Source organism: Ranitomeya variabilis, chromosome 2, assembly GCF_051348905.1.
Source record: "Ranitomeya variabilis isolate aRanVar5 chromosome 2, aRanVar5.hap1, whole genome shotgun sequence".
NCBI lineage: Eukaryota > Metazoa > Chordata > Amphibia > Anura > Dendrobatidae > Ranitomeya > Ranitomeya variabilis.
Window position 1 is genome coordinate 946,245,059 of NC_135233.1, and position 19,439 is coordinate 946,264,497.

At 45.5% G+C, this 19,439-nt stretch overlaps 1 protein-coding gene across 1 annotated transcript in view; it reads left to right on the forward strand.

The window, feature by feature from the left end:
- Window positions 1–19,439, forward strand: part of IGSF10 (immunoglobulin superfamily member 10) — a 106,364-nt gene that overhangs the window by 48,935 nt on the left and 37,990 nt on the right. The window contains exon 3 of the mRNA XM_077290751.1: window positions 19,272–19,401. Within this exon, the coding sequence (XP_077146866.1) occupies window positions 19,272–19,401 (130 nt within the window). The remainder of the gene's footprint in view (window positions 1–19,271; window positions 19,402–19,439) is intronic.

Sequence of the window (19,439 nt, forward strand, 5' to 3'; positions counted from 1 at the left end):
TTACATCCATGCATAGATTACAGGGGTCTTAACGCCATCACCGTTAAGAACAAGTACCCTCTGCCCCTGATATCTGAGCTTTTTGAAAGGCTTCGGGGAGCAAGAATGTTTACTAAATTAGATCTGCGGGGTGCTTACAACCTGATTAGCATCCGTGAGGGGGACGAATGGAAGATGGCTTTTAACACCAGGGATGGGCACTACGAATATCTGGTGATGCCCTTTGGGCTTTGTAATGCCCCTGCCGTTTTCCAAGACTTTGTAAACGATATCTTCCGGGATATGCTCTCCACCTCGTTTGTAGTCTACCTGGATGATATTCTCATCTACTCTCCAGATATAGACTCCCACTGGAGAGATGTGTGCAAAGTCTTCAACCTCCTACGGGCAAATTCCCTCTATGCCAAGTTGGAGAAGTGTGTGTTTGAGCAGGAGTCTTTGCCTTTCCTGGGCTATATCATCTCAGCCCAAGGATTGGCTATGGATCCTGCCAAGCTACAGGCTGTGATGGACTGGCAAGAACCCCATTCTCTCAAAGCGGTGCAGCGCTTTATGGGGTTCATTAATTACTATCGCCAGTTCATTCCCCACTTCTCAACTTTGGTAGCTCCTTTGGTTGCCCTCACCAAAAAGGAAGCAAATCCCAAGTTGTGGTCAGAAGAGGTCTCCAAGGCCTTCCTCTCTATTAAGTCCCACTTTGCTAGTGCTCCCATTCTACATCGCCCTGATGTAGATAAACCTTTCATAATGGAGGTGGATGCCTCGTCTGTCGGTGCTGGAGCAGTCCTATTCCAAAAGGATGCTCAAGGTCAGAAGCATCCCTGCTTCTTTTTCTCTAAGACCTTCACACCGGCGGAGAGGAATTATTCCATCGGGGACAGAGAGTTGCTAGCTATGAAGTTGGCCTTCTCGGAGTGGAGACATCTCTTGGAGGGGGCTCGTTTTCCCTTCCAAGTTTTCACCGACCACAAAAACTTGGTCTATATTCAGACTGCCCAGCGGCTAAATTCTCGCCAGGCCAGATGGTCCCTGTTCTTCTCCCGGTTCCATTTCACCCTCCATTTTCTCTCCGGGGAGAAGAACATTCTTGCTGATACTCTCTCCCACTCTGTAGTGTCATCAGCGGAGGAGGAGGAGGAACCTCGGCTTATCGTCCCTTATGAGAGTCTGAGGACCGTGGCTCCGGTTTCGCTAGAGTCTGTGCCCCCGGGTAAGACTTTCGTGCCAGCAAATTTGCGACCGGAGGTTCTCTCTTGGGCTCACTCGTCCAGGGTGGGTGGACACGTTGGGACCAAAAGGGCATCTGAGCTTCTGGCGAGGACGTACTGGTGGCCGCATATGGCCAGTGACGTCGGAGACTATATTCGGGCATGTGTCTCCTGTGCCAAAAATAAGTCTCCTCGACAACGGCCAGCTGGCTTACTTTATCCCATGCCGGTGGCAGACAGGCCCTGGGAGATGGTTGGGATGGACTTTGTGGTGGGCTTACCCAAGTCCCGTGGCTGCACCATTATTTGGGTGATCACCGACCATTTTTCCAAAATGGTGCATTTGGTGCCTCTTCCATGGCTACCTTCTGCATGGGCTCTGGCAGCATTGTTTACTAAACATGTCTTTCGCCTACACGGTATGCCAGACAAAATTGTCAGTGACCGGGGTCCCCAGTTTGTGTCTCGGTTCTGGAGAGAGTTTTGTCGTCTACTCAGCATTGAGTTGAATCTCTCTTCAGCATATCATCCCGAGACGAATGGGTTGGTAGAGAGGGCCAACCAGACTCTGGTCACATATCTGTGACATTTTGTTTCTGCTAGGCAGGATGACTGGGCATCCTTGCTACCATGGGCAGAGTTTGCGCTTAACAACGCCGTAGCCGACTCCACTGGGCAGACTCCATTCCTTCTTAAATACGGTCAGCATCCGTGGGTTCCTGTGCCTATGCCCGTGTCTTCTGCCGACTCCAGGGTGGCAGACTGGGCTGTTGGGGCACGGGACATTTGGGACCGCACTCAGAATGCCATCCGGGCCTCCAAGGAGAGAATGAGGTCCTCCGCCAATGCACATCGGCGCCCCGCTCCGATATTTGCTCCTGGCGACTTAGTGTGGCTCTCCGCCCGTAACATCAGGCTGCGAGTTGAGTCCACTAAGTTTGCACCTCGCTACTTGGGTCCTCGAACAGGTTAATCCTGTCGTCTACCGTCTAGCTCTTCCTCCACACCTAGGTATCACTGACACCTTTCATGTGTCCCTCCTTAAGCCCGTATACATGTCCCGGTTTTCTGAGTCATCTGCCGGGACATCGGGTTCGTCTACAGACGATTTCGAGGTGAACGCTATTCTGGGGTGCAAGGTGGTATGTGGCAAAAAGTTTTATTTGGTGTACTGGAAGGGTTACGGTCCTGAGAGCCTGTTGAACACATTCGGGCTCCGCAGCTCATTGCCGCCTTTGAGCATAGCGAGGCCCAAGGAGGGGGGGCAATGTTAGTGGTCGAGTTCCCGCCTCTGCACAGGGGGAATCTCGGGCCTTCTCCACTGCGGTCTCCCATTCTTCTCCTGCCGCAGTGGAGCCTGCTCAGCGGAGACATCAGTCCCAGCGTCTTGCTCAGTCCCACTCTGTACAAAGAGTTACTGCTGCTTTTCCTGCTTCTGCCATTGAAATCAGTGCTGGGCAGCGGCGAGCAGACGCTTCTGGGACTAAGTCCTGCTTTTCTCGTTCTGAGCATGCCCTGAGTAAGATCTCTCAGTGAAGATCGAGGGTCACATGGTCAGATACTGCAGCTAAGTCCATTGGTCCTTTCAGGAAGGTCCTGTAGGTTCTAGGACTAAGTCCTGCTTTGCACACACTGAGCATGCCCAGGGCAAGATCTCTCAGTGGAGATCTAGGGTCACATGCTCAGGTATGGCAGTCTCTCATTAGTCCTTCTAGGAAGGTCTTTTACTTGCTGCAGCTATATAAGGCTCGCATGGCCGCACGGCCATGCGCTAGTATCAAATCTGTTATGTGCATGCGCCAGTGTGGTCACATTTATGTGTGTGTTCAGGGACTCGGCTGAAATAAGCCCCTAGAATACCGGCTCCTCCGGTGAGGAGATTGTATGTTTGTGGGACCACAGACTGCCTTCTGCTCGGCAGTTAGCTGTGAACTCCTGTGGGGTTAACAGGGCACAGCATCTTGTTTCCGTGCGACTCTGTGAAGTAACAGAGTTCGCTTAAACTGCCATATAGTGCCGTCATTTGCTAGCAGCAGATTCCTCCTGCACTGTGGACCCCGGGCTGCGAACGCACCAATAATAACATCTATATTTAATCGGTGCGTTCCGCTAGCCTTAACAGTTCCCTCCTGAAAAAAATATCACATGTTCAAACCCTTAGGCTATACACAGATGAATTTTTTGAGACATTCAATGTGAATACTTTTCTGCCCAATGATGACAAAAGTATTCTCAGAGTGATACCTTTATTGGCTAACCAGAAAATAATGTTTACAAGCTTTCAGAGCACAGTGGCTCCTTCTTCAGGCAAGATTGCAAATAGATTAATAAGAAAAAGGCACAACATTTAAATGATACTACAGTAGGACATTTGTTCATGAGGTGGGAGGTGTGTAGCCTCATAAAGATAAGCCAAGGAAATCAAATTAGGCATTTTGTTACAAATGGAGAGGCAGTGGAAATGATGATATTAAGGTACCTTCACATTAAGCGACGCTGCAGCAATAGCGACAACGATGCCGATCGCTGCAGCGTCGCTGTTTGGTCGCTGGAGAGCTGTCACACAGACCACTCTCCAGCGACCAACGATGCCGAGGTCCCCGGGTAACCAGGGTAAACATCGGGTTGCTAAGCGCAGGGCCACGCTTAGTAACCCGATGTTTACCCTGGTTACCATCGTAAAAGTAAAAAAAAAACAAACAGTACATACTCACCTGCGCGTCCCCCGGCGTCCGCTTCCCTGCACTGTGTGAGCGCCGGCCCTAACAGCAGAGCGGTGACGTCACCGCTGTGCTTTTACTTTCACTTTAGGGCCGGCGCTCAGTCAGAGCAGGAAGCGGACGGCGGGGGACGCGCAGGTGAGTATGTACTGTTTGTTTTTTTTACTTTTACGCTGGTAACCAGGGTAAACATCGGGTTACTAAGCGCGGCCCTGCGCTTAGTAACCCGATATTTACCCTGGTTACCAGCGTAAAACATCGCTGGTATCGTTGCTTTTGGTGTCAAACCTGACGATAAACGCCGGTCTGACGACCAAATAAAGTTCTGAACTTTATTCAACGAGCAGCGATATCACAGCAGGATCCTGATCGCTGCTGCGTGTCAAACTAAACGATATCGCTAGCCAGGACGCTGCAACGTCACGGATCGCTAGCGATATCGTTTAGTGTGAAGGTACCTTTAGTTATCTGGAGTCCTTCTGGTGGAGGTGTGAATTGTATCCATGTAGTGACTCATAAATCCAGGTGTTAAATTGAGTCCTAGTGTCATTTAAATGTTGTTCCTTTTTCTTATTAATCTATTAGTAATCTTGCCTGAAGAAGGAGCCACTGAGCTCTGACAGCCTGTAAACATTACTTTCTGGTTAGCCAATAAAGGTATCACTACTAGAATACTTTTATCGTCATTGGGCATAAAAGTATTCACATCGATTTTTCTGGCTAACACGGTATCACAATATAATTTGTCATTGTACATAGAGACATTCAAAAATGCTGTTTTTCAAGCAGAAACAGTTTCAGGAAACATGATCTTTTGGGGAGTTTTTGTTTTGAAGAACTATTTCCTACATTGAACTTGAAGTATTTTTGAAGCATTTTAGAAGATTTTCCAGAAACATTTTTTTTGCACCTGTTTGATTTGACATTGCATATATTACAGCAGATTCCACCAAGTATTTTTCAAAACCTGAAGCTGTAAAAACATTGAAAAAGCTACATATGAGCAGCAAAGAGGACTAAAATGGTAATAGCTAGGAAGAGTCTTCTATGCGTTTATGGGCTATTTTTGTGATAGTTTTTTGGACGGATCTGCTCATAAAAACTTTGTCTGAACATACCCTTACATATGTTGAAGTTCACCACTTCTGATAGTAGCAGCTCCCATAACATCAGGCATTACAGTATATATTGCCATTAATACCATTAATAACAAACAAATCATAACCAGAGGTGTAAGGCATTCATGCTAAGCCACTGTCATATAGCGCAGTGTTTCTAGCACTCGGGGCACTGCACTCATACTCCATCAGGCTGCCACCATGCTATTCTGGTGACCATGAACCACAGAGATTAAGCAACCTATTTATTTTCTTAACAACTCTGAGAGAATTTCAAACATATATTGGAGAAAATGTTTATATAAGCACAATGGGGTTGCTACTACATTAATAGCATAAAAGACGACCCCCTCCCGAGAAATAAATAAATTCATGCCTCACTATGAGGGAATCGATTTGTAAATGAACAGAGGAATGAATAATCTTATCCAGATGTCCACAGCCTCCAGTCCCTCAAACACAGAAATTATACTGGTCTGTCAGTCAGAAGAGATGCCATATACTCCAGGACCTGTTTAATGTACATTCTGAAGTTTTAATCCTAAACTAGGAAAAATATATTAATAATGCTTAAACTTGTATTCTCATTTTGGCAAACTATAACCTATCCATACTTTGGAGATATCTACTAGCCCATGTGTTCAAGCGGCAGGTATCACACGTGTCCTATTCATTAAAACAGGTGAGTAACACCTGCTGCTCACATACGTTTGTTGGCAGATATCTGTAGATGTGACTTCACTGGCCCCTCTTACCTCTTGATGGGAAAATGTGTCAGCGTCAGATTACCTCTTAAGGATTAAAGGGACTCTGCTAGCACAGGATAACTGCTCAAACTAAGTCTCGGTGCTTTGTGACTGATCATAGTTTCATCAAATCTTTATGGGATTGTCATCAGTGTCATCATCAGAGTATGATAGGATTTTCATCAGTTTTTTCTCTGATGGGGAAAAAAGGTTCTTCAGTTTCACCTATCAGTCCATGAAATATGAACAGCACATTGATATCATCAGAGTGTTGTCCAATTTTTTCACAGACTCATAGACTTACATTATTAATTTTGTTCCAACACTCAGATCAATGTCAGACAAGTCACAGCAATTTTACACAAACTACAAGAAATCATGGATATTTTAACATCCTCATAGACAGCCCATCAGAAGAACAAATATATAACACATACACTGGGAAAAAAGTTTTTTTTTTCAGCCACCAACTGTGCAAGTTCTCCCACTTAAAAAGATGAGAGAAGCCTGTAATTTACATCATTGGTAGAACCCAACAATGAGAGTCAAAATGAGAAAACAAATCCAGAAAATCACCTTGTCTGATTTGCCAAGATTTATTTTGCAAATTATGGTGGAAAATAAGTATTTGGTCACCTAAAATCTTAAAAGATTTTTGGCTCTCACAGACCTGTAACTTCTTTTTTAAGAGGGTCCTCTGTCCTCCACTCAGTACCTGTAGTAATGGCATCTTTTTGAACTTATCAGCATAAAAGACACCTGCCCACAACCTCAAACAGTCACACTCCAAACTTCACTATGGTGAAGACCAAAGAGCTGTCTAAGGACACCAGAAACAAAATGTTAGCCCTGCACCAGGCTGGGAAGACTGAATCTGCAATAGGCAAGCAGCTTGGTGTGATGAAATCAACTGTGAGAGCAATAATAAGAAAATGGAAGACATACAAGACCACTGATAATCTCCCTTGATCTGAGGCTCCGTGCAGGATCTCTCCCCGGGGGGTCAAAATGATCACAAGAACAGTGAGCAAAAATCCCAGAGCCACACGGGGGGACTCAGTGAATGACCTGCATAGAGCTGGGACAACTGTAACAAAGGGTACCATCAGTAACACTCTACGCCACCAGGGACTCAGATCCTGCAGTGCCAGACGTGTCCTCCTGCTTAAGCCAGTACATGTCCATGCCCATCTGAAGTTTGCTAGAGAGCATTTGGATTATCCACAAGAGTATTGGGAGAATGTCATATGGTCTGATGAAACCAAAGTAGAACTGTTTGGTAGAAACAAAACTCGTCATTTTGGAGCAGACAGAATGCTGAGTTGCATTCAAAGAACACCATACCTACTGTGAAGCATGGGGTTGGGAGCATCATGCTTTGGAGCTGTTTCTCTGCAACGGGACCAGGATGACTGATGTTATGAACTGGTGGTTTAGGAGCAACATGGGACGAGCTCTGGAGGAGGTGGTACCTGTACTGACCGCAGTTCCTGATCTTAACACAACACTAGAAGTAGCCGTGGGATGTTCCTGTCACTCCCTAGACACCTCGTCACAGCCGGAGGACTAACTACCCCTAAAGATAGAAACAGGAAAGCTATCTTGCCTCAGAGAAAATCCCCAAAGGATAGACAGCCCCCCACAAATATTGACTGTGAGTGGAGAGGGAAATGACATATGCAGAATGAAATCAGGATGAAGCAAAGGAGGCCACTCTAGCTAGATAGATAGAATAGGACAGAATACTGTGCGGTCAGTATTAAAAAACTAGAAAAATCCACCACAGAGTTTACAAAAATCTCCACACCTGACTAAAGGTGTGGAGGGTAAATCTGCTTCCCAGAGCTTCCAGCTTAACTGAATAAATCCATACTGACAAGCTGGACAAGAAAAAACATAGAAAGTGCTGAACGATAAAGTCCACAAAATGTGGACTGCAAAAGAACAAAGCAAGGACTTATCTTTGCTGAACTGGTCAGAACATCAGGGAAATCCAAGCAGAGATGTGAATCCAACCAGGAACCATTGACAACTGGCACTGGCTGAAGGATAGAGCCAGGCTTAAATAGCCGAGCCAGAATAGACGATCAGTGGAAGCAGCTGCTAACTGCTAAATCCAAGGAGCAGCCGTTCCACTTAAAACCACCGGAGGGAGCCCAAGAGCAGAACTCACAAAAGTGCCACTTACAACCACCAGAGGGAGCCCAAGAGCGGAATTCACAACAGTACCCCCCCCTTGAGGAGGGGTCACCGAACCCTCACCAGAGCCCCCAGGCCGATCAGGACGAGCCAAGTTAAAAGCATGAACCAAATCAGCGGCATGAACATCGGAGGCAACAACCCAAGAATTATCCTCCTGGCCATAACCCTTCCACTTGACAAGATACTGAAGCCTCCGCCTTGAAAAACGAGAATCCAAAATTTTCTCAACCACATATTCCAACTCCCCCTCAACCAACACCGGGGCAGGAGGATCAACAGAGGGAACAACGGGCACCACATATCTCCGCAACAAAGATCTATGGAAAACATTATGGATGGCAAAAGAGGCTGGAAGGGCCAAACGAAAAGATACCGGATTGATAATCTCAGAAATCTTATAAGGACCAATAAACCGAGGCTTGAACTTAGGGGAAGAAACCTTCATAGGAACATGACGAGATGATAACCAGACTAAATCCCCCACCCGAAGCCGGGGACCAACACACCGACGGCGGTTAGCAAAACGTTGAGCCTTTTCCTGAGACAACGTCAAATTGTCTACCACATGAGTCCAAATCTGCTGCAACCTGTCCATCACAGAATCCACACCAGGACAATCAGAAGGCTCAACCTGCCCCGAAGAAAAACGAGGATGAAAACCAAAATTACAAAAGAAAGGCGAAACCAAAGTAGCCGAACTAGCCCAATTATTAAGGGCAAACTCGGCCAACGGCAAGAAAGCCACCCAATCATCCTGATCAGCAGACACAAAGCATCTCACATAGGTTTCCAAGGTCTGATTAGTTCTCTCAGTTTGGCCATTTGTCTGAGGATGAAACGCCGAAGAAAAAGACAAATCAATGCCCATCCTAGCACAAAAGGCCCACCAAAACCTAGAAACAAACTGGGAACCTCTGTCAGACACAATATTCTCCGGAATGCCATGCAAACGAACCACATGCTGAAAAAACAATGGAACCAAATCAGAGGAGGAAGGCAATTTAGGCAAAGGTACCAAATGAACCATTTTAGAGAACCGGTCACAAACCACCCAGATAACAGACATCTTCTGGGAAACAGGAAGATCCGAAATAAAATCCATGGAAATATGCGTCCAGGGCCTCTCAGGGACCGGCAAAGGTAAAAGCAACCCACTAGCGTGGGAACAGCAAGGCTTGGCACGGGCACAAGTCCCACAGGACTGCACAAAAGAATGCACATCCCGCGACAAGGAAGGCCACCAAAAGGACCTAGCAACCAAATCTCTGGTACCAAAAATTCCAGGATGACCAGCCAACACCGAACAATGAACCTCAGAAATTACCTTACTTGTCCATCTATCAGGAACAAACAGCTTCCCCACTGGACAGCGGTCAGGTTTATCAGCCTGAAATTCCTGAAGCACCCGCCGTAAATCAGGGGAGATGGCAGAAAGAATCACCCCTTCCTTAAGAATGCCAACCGGCTCAAGGACTCCAGGAGAATCAGGCAAAAAACTCCTAGAGAGGGCATCAGCCTTAACATTCTTAGACCCCTTCAAAAATAAAGCATTATCACGAAGAATCTGGAATACCATCCTGACCTGCTTCACATGAGACTCCCAATCATCGGAAAAAATCTAAATATCATCCAAATACACAATCATGAATTTATCAAGATAATTGCGGAAAATATCATGCACGAAGGACTGAAATACAGAAGGAGCATTAGAAAGCCCGAAAGGCATCACAAGGTATTCAAAATGGCCTTCGGGCGTATGAAATGCAGTTTTCCATTCGTCACCCTGTTTAATACGAACAAGATTATATGCCCCTCGAAGGTCAATCTTAGTAAACCAACTAGCCCCCTTAATCCGAGCAAACAAATCAGAAAGCAAAGGTAAAGGGTATTGGAATTTGACCGTGATCTTATTAAGAAGACGATAATCTATACAGGGTCTCAAGGAGCCATCCTTCTTGGCAACAAAAAAGAATCCCGCTCCCAATGGTGACAAAGACGGCCGAATATGCCCCTTCTCCAAAGACTCCTTAACATAACTCCGCATGGCGGCATGCTCTGGCACAGACAGATTGAAAAGTCAGCCCTTAGGAAACTTACAGCCAGGAATCAAGTTAATAGCACAATCACAGTCCCTATGTGGAGGAAGGGAACTGGACTTGGGCTCATCAAATACATCCTGGAAATCCGACAAAAACTCAGGGACTTCAGAAGAGGGGGAAGAGGAAATTGACATCAAAGGAATGTCACTATGTACCCCTTGACAACCCCAACTAGTCACAGACATAGATTTCCAATCCAGCACTGGATTATGTTCCTGTAACCATGGAAAACCCAGTACAACAACATCATGCAGGTTATGCAACACCAGAAAACGGCAATCTTCCTGATGTGCTGGAGCCATGCACATGGTCAGCTGCGTCCAATACTGAGGTTTATCCTTGGCCAACAGTGTAGCATCAATGCCCCTCAAAGGAATAGGGCTTTGCAAAGGCTGTAAGGAAAAACCACAGCGCCTGGCGAATTCCAAGATCAAGTTCAGGGCAGCGCCTGAATCCACAAATGCCATGACAGAAAAGGACGATAATGAGCAAATCAGGGTCACAGATAAGAGAAATTTAGGCTGTACAGTACTGATGGTAACAGACCTAGCGACCCTCTTAGTACGCTTAGGGCAATCAGAAATAACATGAGCAGAATCACCACAGTAAAAACACAGCCTATTCTGATGTCTGAATCCCTGCCATTCTGCTCTAGTCAAAATCCTATCACATTGCATAGGCTCAGGACTCCGCTCAGAGGACACTGCCATATAGTGCACAGCTTTGCGCTCGCGCAGACGCCGATCAATCTGAATGGCTAGAGACATAGATTCGCTCAAACCAGCAGGCATGGGGAACCCCACCATAACATCTTTAAGGGCTTCAGAAAGACCCTTTCTGAAAATTGCTGCCAGAGCATCCTCATTCCATTTAGTGAGCACAGACCATTTTCTAAATTTCTGGCAGTATAATTCTGCCGCTTCCTCACCCTGACACAGGGTCAACAGGGTTTTTTCTGCATGATCCACAGAATTAGGTTCGTCACACAATAATCCGAGCGCTTGAAAAAATGCGTCTACATTCAGCAATGCCGGATCTCCTGATTCAAGGGAGAATGCCCAGTCCTGAGGGTCACCACGCAGCAGAGAGATGACAATTTTAACCTGCTGAATAGGATCACCAGAGGAACGGGGTTTCAAAGCAAAAAACAATTTGCAGTTATTTTTAAAGTTCAAAAACTTGGATCTATCCCCAAAAAACAAATCAGGAGTAGGAATTTTAGGCTCTAGAGCCGGAGTCTGGACAACATAATCTTGGTTACTCTGTACTCTTACAGCAAGTTGATCCACACGAGAAAACAAACCCTGAACATCCATGCCAGTGCCAAAATCCTGAACCACCCAGAGATTAAGAGGAAAAAAAGACAAAACAGACTGCAGAAAAAAAATGGCTCAGAACTTTTTTTTCCCCTCTTTTGAGATGCATTTAATTCATTTTTGGCCAGTTGTACTGTTAAAAACTGGTGGTTTAGGAGCAACATGGGACGAGCTCTGGAGGAGGTGGTACCTGTACTGACCGCAGTTCCTGATCTTAACACAACACTAGAAGTAGCCGTGGGATGTTCCTGTCACTCCCTAGACACCTCGTCACAGCTGGAGGACTAACTACCCCTAAAGATAGAAACAGGAAAGCTATCTTGCCTCAGAGAAAATCCCCAAAGGATAGACAGCCCCCCCCACAAATATTGACTGTGAGTGGAGAGGGAAATGACATACGCAGAATGAAACCAGGATGAAGCAAAGGAGGCCACTCTAGCTAGATAGATAGAATAGGACAGAATACTGTGCGGTCAGTATTAAAAAACTAGAAAAATCCACCACAGAGTTTACAAAAATCTCCACACCTGACTAAAGGTGTGGAGGGTAAATCTGCTTCCCAGAGCTTCCAGCTTAACTGAATAAATCCATACTGACAAGCTGGACAAGAAAAAACATAGAAAGTGCTGAACGATAAAGTCCACAAAATGTGGACTGCAAAAGAACAAAACAAGGACTTATCTTTGCTGAACTGGTCAGAACATCAGGGAAATCCAAGCAGAGATGTGAATCCAACCAGGAACCATTGACAACTGGCACTGGCTGAAGGATAGAGCCAGGCTTAAATAGCCGAGCCAGAATAGACGATCAGTGGAAGCAGCTGCTAACTGCTAAATCCAAGGAGCAGCCGTTCCACTTAAAACCACCGGAGGGAGCCCAAGAGCAGAACTCACAAAAGTGCCACTTACAACCACCGGAGGGAGCCCAAGAGCGGAATTCACAACAGACTGATCTGTGTACAAGAAAGAATGAATGGGGCCACGTATCGTGAGATTTTGAGTGCAAGCCTCCTTCCATCAGCAAGGGCATTGAAGATGAAACATGGGTCTTTCAGCATGATAATGATCCCAAGCACACTGCCAGGGCAACAAAGGAGTGTGTTGTGAATTCTGTTCTGGAGCTCCCTCCTGTGGTTGCTAATGGTATTTTTGTGAGTTCTGCCCTTGGGCTCCCTCTGGTGGTTTCGAGTGGAACTGCTGCTCCTTTGGGTAGCTGTGGCAGCTGCCTTCACTAATCGCCTTGCCTGAGTTGTTATTTAAACCTGCTCTGGGCTTTAGTTCATGCCAGCTGTCAATGTCCTTGGCTTGGATTTGGTTCTCTCCTTGGATTTCTCATATGGCCTGTCCTTGTCAGCAAAAGATAAGTTTTTGCTAGTCCTTGTTTGTCCATTTGTTTGGACACTTTGCTTTGCAAATTGTCTCTTTTTGTCCAGCTTGTCACTATGTCATATTCAGGCTAGCTGGAAGCTCTGGGAAAGCAGATTTGCCCCTCCACACCGTGAGTCGGTGTGGAGTTCATTTTTGTAAACTCTGCGTGGATTTTGTAGTTTTTAATACTGACCGCACAGTATCCTTTTCTCTCTGTCTATCAAGTTTAGTATTGGCCTCCTTTGCTGAAAACTGATTTCATTTCTGTGTACGTCATTTCCCTCTTCACTCACAGCCAATATTTGTGGGGGGCTATCTTTCCTTTTGGGGTTTTCTCTGAGGCAAGATAGCTTTCTATTTCCTTCTTTAGGGGTAGTTAGTTCTTAGGCTGTGAAGAGGTGTCTAGGGAGAGTTAGGAACATCCCACGGCTATTACTAGTGTTGTTGTTAGGATTAGGGACTGCGGTCAGTAGAGATACCACCTTCTCAGAGCTCGTCCCATGTTGCGTTTTAGCCACCAGGTCATATCAGTGTGGCCTCTTAACCACCAGGTCATAACAGTACAGCTGGCCCACAATGTGTTAAATGCATCTCAAAAGAGGGAAAAAAAAGTTCTGAGCCATTTTTTTTTCCTTTGCAGCTTGTTTTGTCTTTTTTTTCCCCTTAATCTCTGGGTGGTTCAGGATTTTGGTGCTGATATGGAGGTTCAGGGTCTGTCCTTGCGCGTGGATCATCTCGCTGCAAGGGTACAGCGTATCCAAGATTATGTTGTCCAGACTCCGGTATTAGAGCCTAGAATTCCTATTCCTGATTTGTTTTCTGGGGAAAATAGAATTTTAAAAATAATTGCAGATTGTTTTTTGCTCTGAGACCCCGTTCCTCTGGTGACCCCATTCAGCAGGTGAAGATTGTTATTTCTTTGCTGCGTGGCGACCTCCAGGGCTGGGCATTCTCCCTTGAGCCAGGAAATCCTGCATTGCTTAATATTGACGCATTTTTTCAAGCGCTCGGATTGCTGTATGACGAGCCTAATTCTGTGGATCAGGCAGAAAAACTTTGCTGGCTCTGTGTCAGGGTCAGGAAGCAGCAGAAGTATACTGCCAGAAATTTAGAAAGTGGTCTGTGCTCACAAAATGGAATGAGTATGCCCTGGCAGCGATTTTTAGAAAGGGTCTTTCTGAAGCCCTTAAAGATGTTATGATGGGGTTTCCTACGCCTGCTGGTCTGAATGAGTCAATGTCTTTGGCCATTCAGATTGATCGGCGCTTGCGCGAGAGCAAGGTTGTGCACCATATGGCAGTGTCCTCTGAGCAGAGTCCTGAGCCTATGCAATGTGATAGGATTTTGACTAGAGCAGAAAGGCAGAAATTCAGACGTCAGAATGGCCTGTGTTTTTACTGTGGTGATTCTGCTCATGCTATTTCTGATTGCCCTAAGCGTACTAAGAGGGTCCCTAGGTCTGTTACTATTAGTACTGTACAGCCTAAATTTCTCTTGTCTGTTACCCTGATTTGCTTATTGTCGTCCTTTTCTGTTATGGCATTTGTGGACTCTGGCGCTGCCCTGAACTTAATGGACTTAGAATTTGCCAAGCGCTGTGGTTTTTCCTTGGAGCCTTTGCAGAGTCCTATTCCCTTAAGGGGGATTGATGCTACGCCATTGGCCAAGAATAAACCTCAGTACTGGACACAGTTAACCATGTACATGGCTCCAGCACATCAGGAAAATATTTGCTTTTTGGTGTTGCATAATTTGCATGATGTTGTTGTGCTGGGTTTTCCATGGTTACAGGTACATAATCCAGTGCTGGATTGGAGATCTATGTCTGTAACTGGTTGGGGTTGTCAGGGGATACATAGTGATATTCCTTTGATGTCCATTTCCTCATCCCCTTCTTCTTAAGTTCCTGAGTTTTTGTCGAATTTCCAGGATATATTTGATGAGCCCAAGTCCAGTTCCCTGCCTCCTCATAGGGACTGCTATTGTGCCATTAATTTGATTCCTGGCTGTAAGTTCCCTAAGGGCCGACTTTTCAATCTGTCTGTGCCAGAGCATGCCGCTATGCGGAGTTATGTAAAGGAGTCCTTGGAGAAGGGGCATATTCGCCCGTCTTCGTCACCGTTGGGAGCGGGATTTTTTTTTGTTGCCAAGAAGGATGGCTCCTTGAGACCCTGTATAGATTATCGCCTTCTCAATAAGATCACTGTCAAGTTCCAGTACCCTTTACCTTTACTTTCTGATTTGTTTGCTCGGATTAAGGGTGCCAGTTGGTTTACTAAAATCGACCTTCGAGGGGCGTATAATCTCGTGCGTATTAAACAAGGTGATGAATGGAAAACAGCATTTAATACGCCCGAAGGCCATTTTGAATATCTTGTGATGCCATTCGGGCTTTCTAATGCTCCATCGGTATTTCAGTCCTTTACGCATGATATCTTCGGGAATTATCTGGATAAATTCATGATTGTGTATTTGGACGATATTTTGGTTTTCTCCGATGATTGGGAGTCTCATGTAAGGCAGGTTAGGATGGTATTTCAGGTCCTTCGTGCTAATGCGTTGTTTGTGAAGGGGTCTAAGTGCCTCTTTGGGGTTCAGAAGGTTTCTTTTTTGGGTTTCATTTTTTCTCCCTCGGCTATTGAAATGGACCCTGTAAAAGTCCAGGCCATTCATGATTGGACTCACCCTACATCTGTAAAGAGCCTTCAGAAATTTTTGGGCTTTGCCAATTTTTATCGCCGCTTTATTGCTAATTTTTCTAGTGTGGTGAAGCCTCTGACTGATTTGACGAGGAAGGGCGCTGATGTGATGAATTGGTCCTCTGCAGCTGTTGAGGCCTTTCAGGAGCTTAAACGTCGTTTTACTTCTGCCCCTGTGTTGCGTCAGCCAGATGTTTCTCTCCCTTTTCAGGTTGAGGTTGATGCTTCTGAGATTGGGGCAGGGGCCGTTTTGTCTCAGAGAAATTCTGATGGCTCTTTGATGAAACCGTGTGCTTTCTTCTCCAGAAAGTTTTTGCCTGCTGAGCGTAATTATGATGTCAGCAATCGGGAGTTGTTGGCTATGAAGTGGGCATTTGAGGAGTGGCGACATTGGCTTGAGGGAGCCAAGCATCGCGTGGTGGTCTTGACTGATCATAAGAATCTGATTTACCTCGAGTCTGCTAAGCGGTTGAATCCTAGACAGGCTCGGTTGTCTCTTTTTTTCTCACGTTTTGATTTTGTGGTCTCGTATATTCCGGGATCTAAGAATGTGAAGGCTGATGCCCTTTCTAGGAGTTTTTTGCCTGATTCTCCGGGAGTTCTTGAGCCGGCTGGGATCCTCAAGGAGGGGGTGATTCTTTCTGCCATCTCCCCTAATTTGCGGTGGGTACTTCAGGAGTTTCAGGCTGATAAACCTGACCGCTGTCCTGTGGGGAAACTGTTTGTTCCTGATAGATGGACTAGCAGGGTAATTTCTGAGGTTCATTGTTCGGTGTCGGCTGGTCACCCTGGGATTTTCGGTACCAGAGATTTGGTGGCTAGGTCCTTTTGGTGGCCTTCCTTGTCGCGGGATGTGCGTTCGTTTGTGCAGTCCTGTGGGACCTGTGCTCGGGCTAAGCCTTGCTGTTCCCATGCCAGTGGGTTGCTTTTGCCTTTGCCTATTCCTGAGAGGCCCTGGACGCATATTTCCATGGATTTTATTTCTGATCTTCCTGTTTCTCAGAAGATGTCTGTCATCTGGGTGGTTTGTGACCGGTTTTCTAAGATGGTCCATTTGGTACCGTTGCCTAAGTTACCTTCCTCCTCTGATTTAGTTCCATTATTTTTTCAGCATGTGGTTCGTTTGCATGGTATTCCGGAGAATATTGTGTCTGACAGAGGTTCCCAGTTCGTTTCCAGGTTTTGGCGGTCCTTTTGTGCTAGAATGGGCATTGATTTGTCTTTTTCAACAGAATTCCATCCTCAGACAAATGGCCAAACGGAGCGAACCAATCAGACCTTGGAAACCTATTTGAGATGCTTCATGTCTGCTGATCAGGATGATTGGGTGACCTTTTTGCCGTTGGCCGAGTTTGCCCTTAATAATCGGGCTAGTTCGGCTACTTTGGTTTCGCCTTTCTTTTGTAATTTTGGTTTTCATCCTCGTTTTTCTTCAGGGCAGCTTGAGCCTTCTGACTGTCCTGGTGTGGATTCTGTGGTGGACAGGTTGCAGCAAATTTGGACTCATGTGGTGGACAATTTGACGTTGTCTCAGGAAAAGGCTCAACGTTTTGCTAACCGTCGTCGGTGTGTTGGTCCCCGGCTTCGTGTTGGGGATTTGGTCTGGTTGTCTTCCCGTCATGTTCCTATGAAGGTTTCTTCCCCTAAGTTCAAGCCTCGCTTTATTGGGCCTTATAAGATTTCTGAAATTATTAATCCGGTGTCTTTTTGTTTGGCCCTTCCAGCTTCCTTTTCCATTCATAATGTGTTCCATAGATCCTTGTTGCGAAGATATGTGGTACCTATGGTTCCCTCCGTTGATCCTCCTGCTCTGGTGTTGGTTGAGGGGGAATTGGAATATGTGGTGGAGAAGATTTTGGATTCTCGTTTTTCGAGGCGGAAGCTTCAGTATCTGGTCAAGTGGAAGGGTTATGGCCAGGAGGATAATTCTTGGGTTGTGGCCTCTGATGTTCATGCTGCCGATTTGGTTCGTGCTTTCCATTTGGCTCGTCCTGATCGGCCTGGGAGCTCTGGTGAGGGTTCGGTGACCCCTCCTCAAGGGGGGGGGGGGGGTTCTGTTGTGAATTCCGTTCTGGAGCTCCCTCCTGTGGTTGCTAATGGTATTTTTGTGAGTTCTGCCCTTGGGCTCCCTCTGGTGGTTTCGAGTGGAACTGCTGCTCCTTTGTGTAGCTGTGGAAGCTGCCTTAACTAATCGCCTTGCCTGGGTTGTTATTTAAACCTGCTCTGGGCTTTAGTTCATGCCAGCTGTCAATGTCCTTGGCTTGGATTTGGTTCTCTCCTTGGATTTCTCATATGGCCTGTCCTTGTCAGCAAAAGATAAGTTTTTGCTAGTCCTTGTTTGTCCATTTGTTTGGACACTTTGCTTTGCAAATTGTCTCTTTTTGTCCAGCTTGTCACTATGTCATATTCAGGCTAGCTGGAAGCTCTGGGAAAGCAGATTTGCCCCTCCACACCGTGAGTTGGTGTGGAGTTCATTTTTGTAAACTCTGCGTGGATTTTGTAGTTTTTAATACTGACCGCACAGTATCCTTTTCTCTCTGTCTATCAAGTTTAGTATTGGCCTCCTTTGCTGAAAACTGATTTCATTTCTGTGTACGTCATTTCCCTCTTCACTCACAGCCAATATTTGTGGGGGGCTATCTTTCCTTTTGGGGTTTTCTCTGAGGCAAGATAGCTTTCTATTTCCTTCTTTAGGGGTAGTTAGTTCTTAGGCTGTGAAGAGGTGTCTAGGGAGAGTTAGGAACATCCCACGGCTATTACTAGTGTTGTTGTTAGGATTAGGGACTGCGGTCAGTAGAGATACCACCTTCTCAGAGCTCGTCCCATGTTGCGTTTTAGCCACCAGGTCATATCAGTGTGGCCTCTTAACCACCAGGTCATAACAGGAGTGGCTTTGTAAGAAGCGTATGAAGGTCCTGGAGTGGCTTAGCCAGCATCTAGATCTCAACCCCATAGTAAACCTTTGGAGGGAGTTGAAAGGCCATGTTGCCCTGCGACAGGCTTAAAACATCACTGCTCTAGAGGAGATCTGCATGGAGGAATGGGCCAACATACCACCAACAGTGTGTGTCAACCTTGTGAAGACTTACAGAAAACGTTTGACCTCTGTTATTGCCAACAAAGGATATATAACAAAATATTGAGATGAACTTTTGTTAATGACGAAATACTTATTTTTCACCATGATTTGCAAAATAAATTTTGCCAAATCAGACAAGGTGATTTTCTGGATTTGTTTTCTCATTTTGACTCTCATCGTTGTGGTCTACCTATGGTGTCAATTACAGACCTCTCTCATCTTTTTAAGTGGGAGAACCTGCACAGTTGGTTGCTGACTAAATACTTTTTTCCCCACTGTATGTGAAAAACTGATGTATGAATGAACCCTAAAATAGTACTAAAACAGAAATCTATTGATTGAAATTGATTGAACTAAATGTGCATTATTATTCAAGCCTCCATATGTACATTTATTGTCTTCTGGCTGTAGATCTTTAGTATGTAAAAATATCATGGCACCCCAGGCTTAGACATTGTAAAGTCGTAAAAACAGTGGCAAGAATCCAGTGAAATAAATACTTGTAAGAGAGAATGTAGTGTATGGGATTTCCAAGAAAAACGAAAAGTTATTTTCTAAGCAAGAGACCTCTCAAAGGCATCCTGCATAAATTACCTCATACTCCAGACAGACACACAATGCATATTCCAGAATATTAGTACAGTATTTCATGTACAGTATCTTTTGTATAGATAATATTCTGAGCAATGTTCTATATACTCTCCTACATGATAACAGGTACAACAGCCTGAGCAAATTGACAGAGAACGACTTTACTGGCTTGAAGAATTTAGAACTTCTGATGTTACATAGTAATGAAATCCATACAATCCATGAACATGCTTTCCAAGACTTATCCTCATTACAGGTATGAACTGTCATATACAATGCTAAAGATAGGACTGG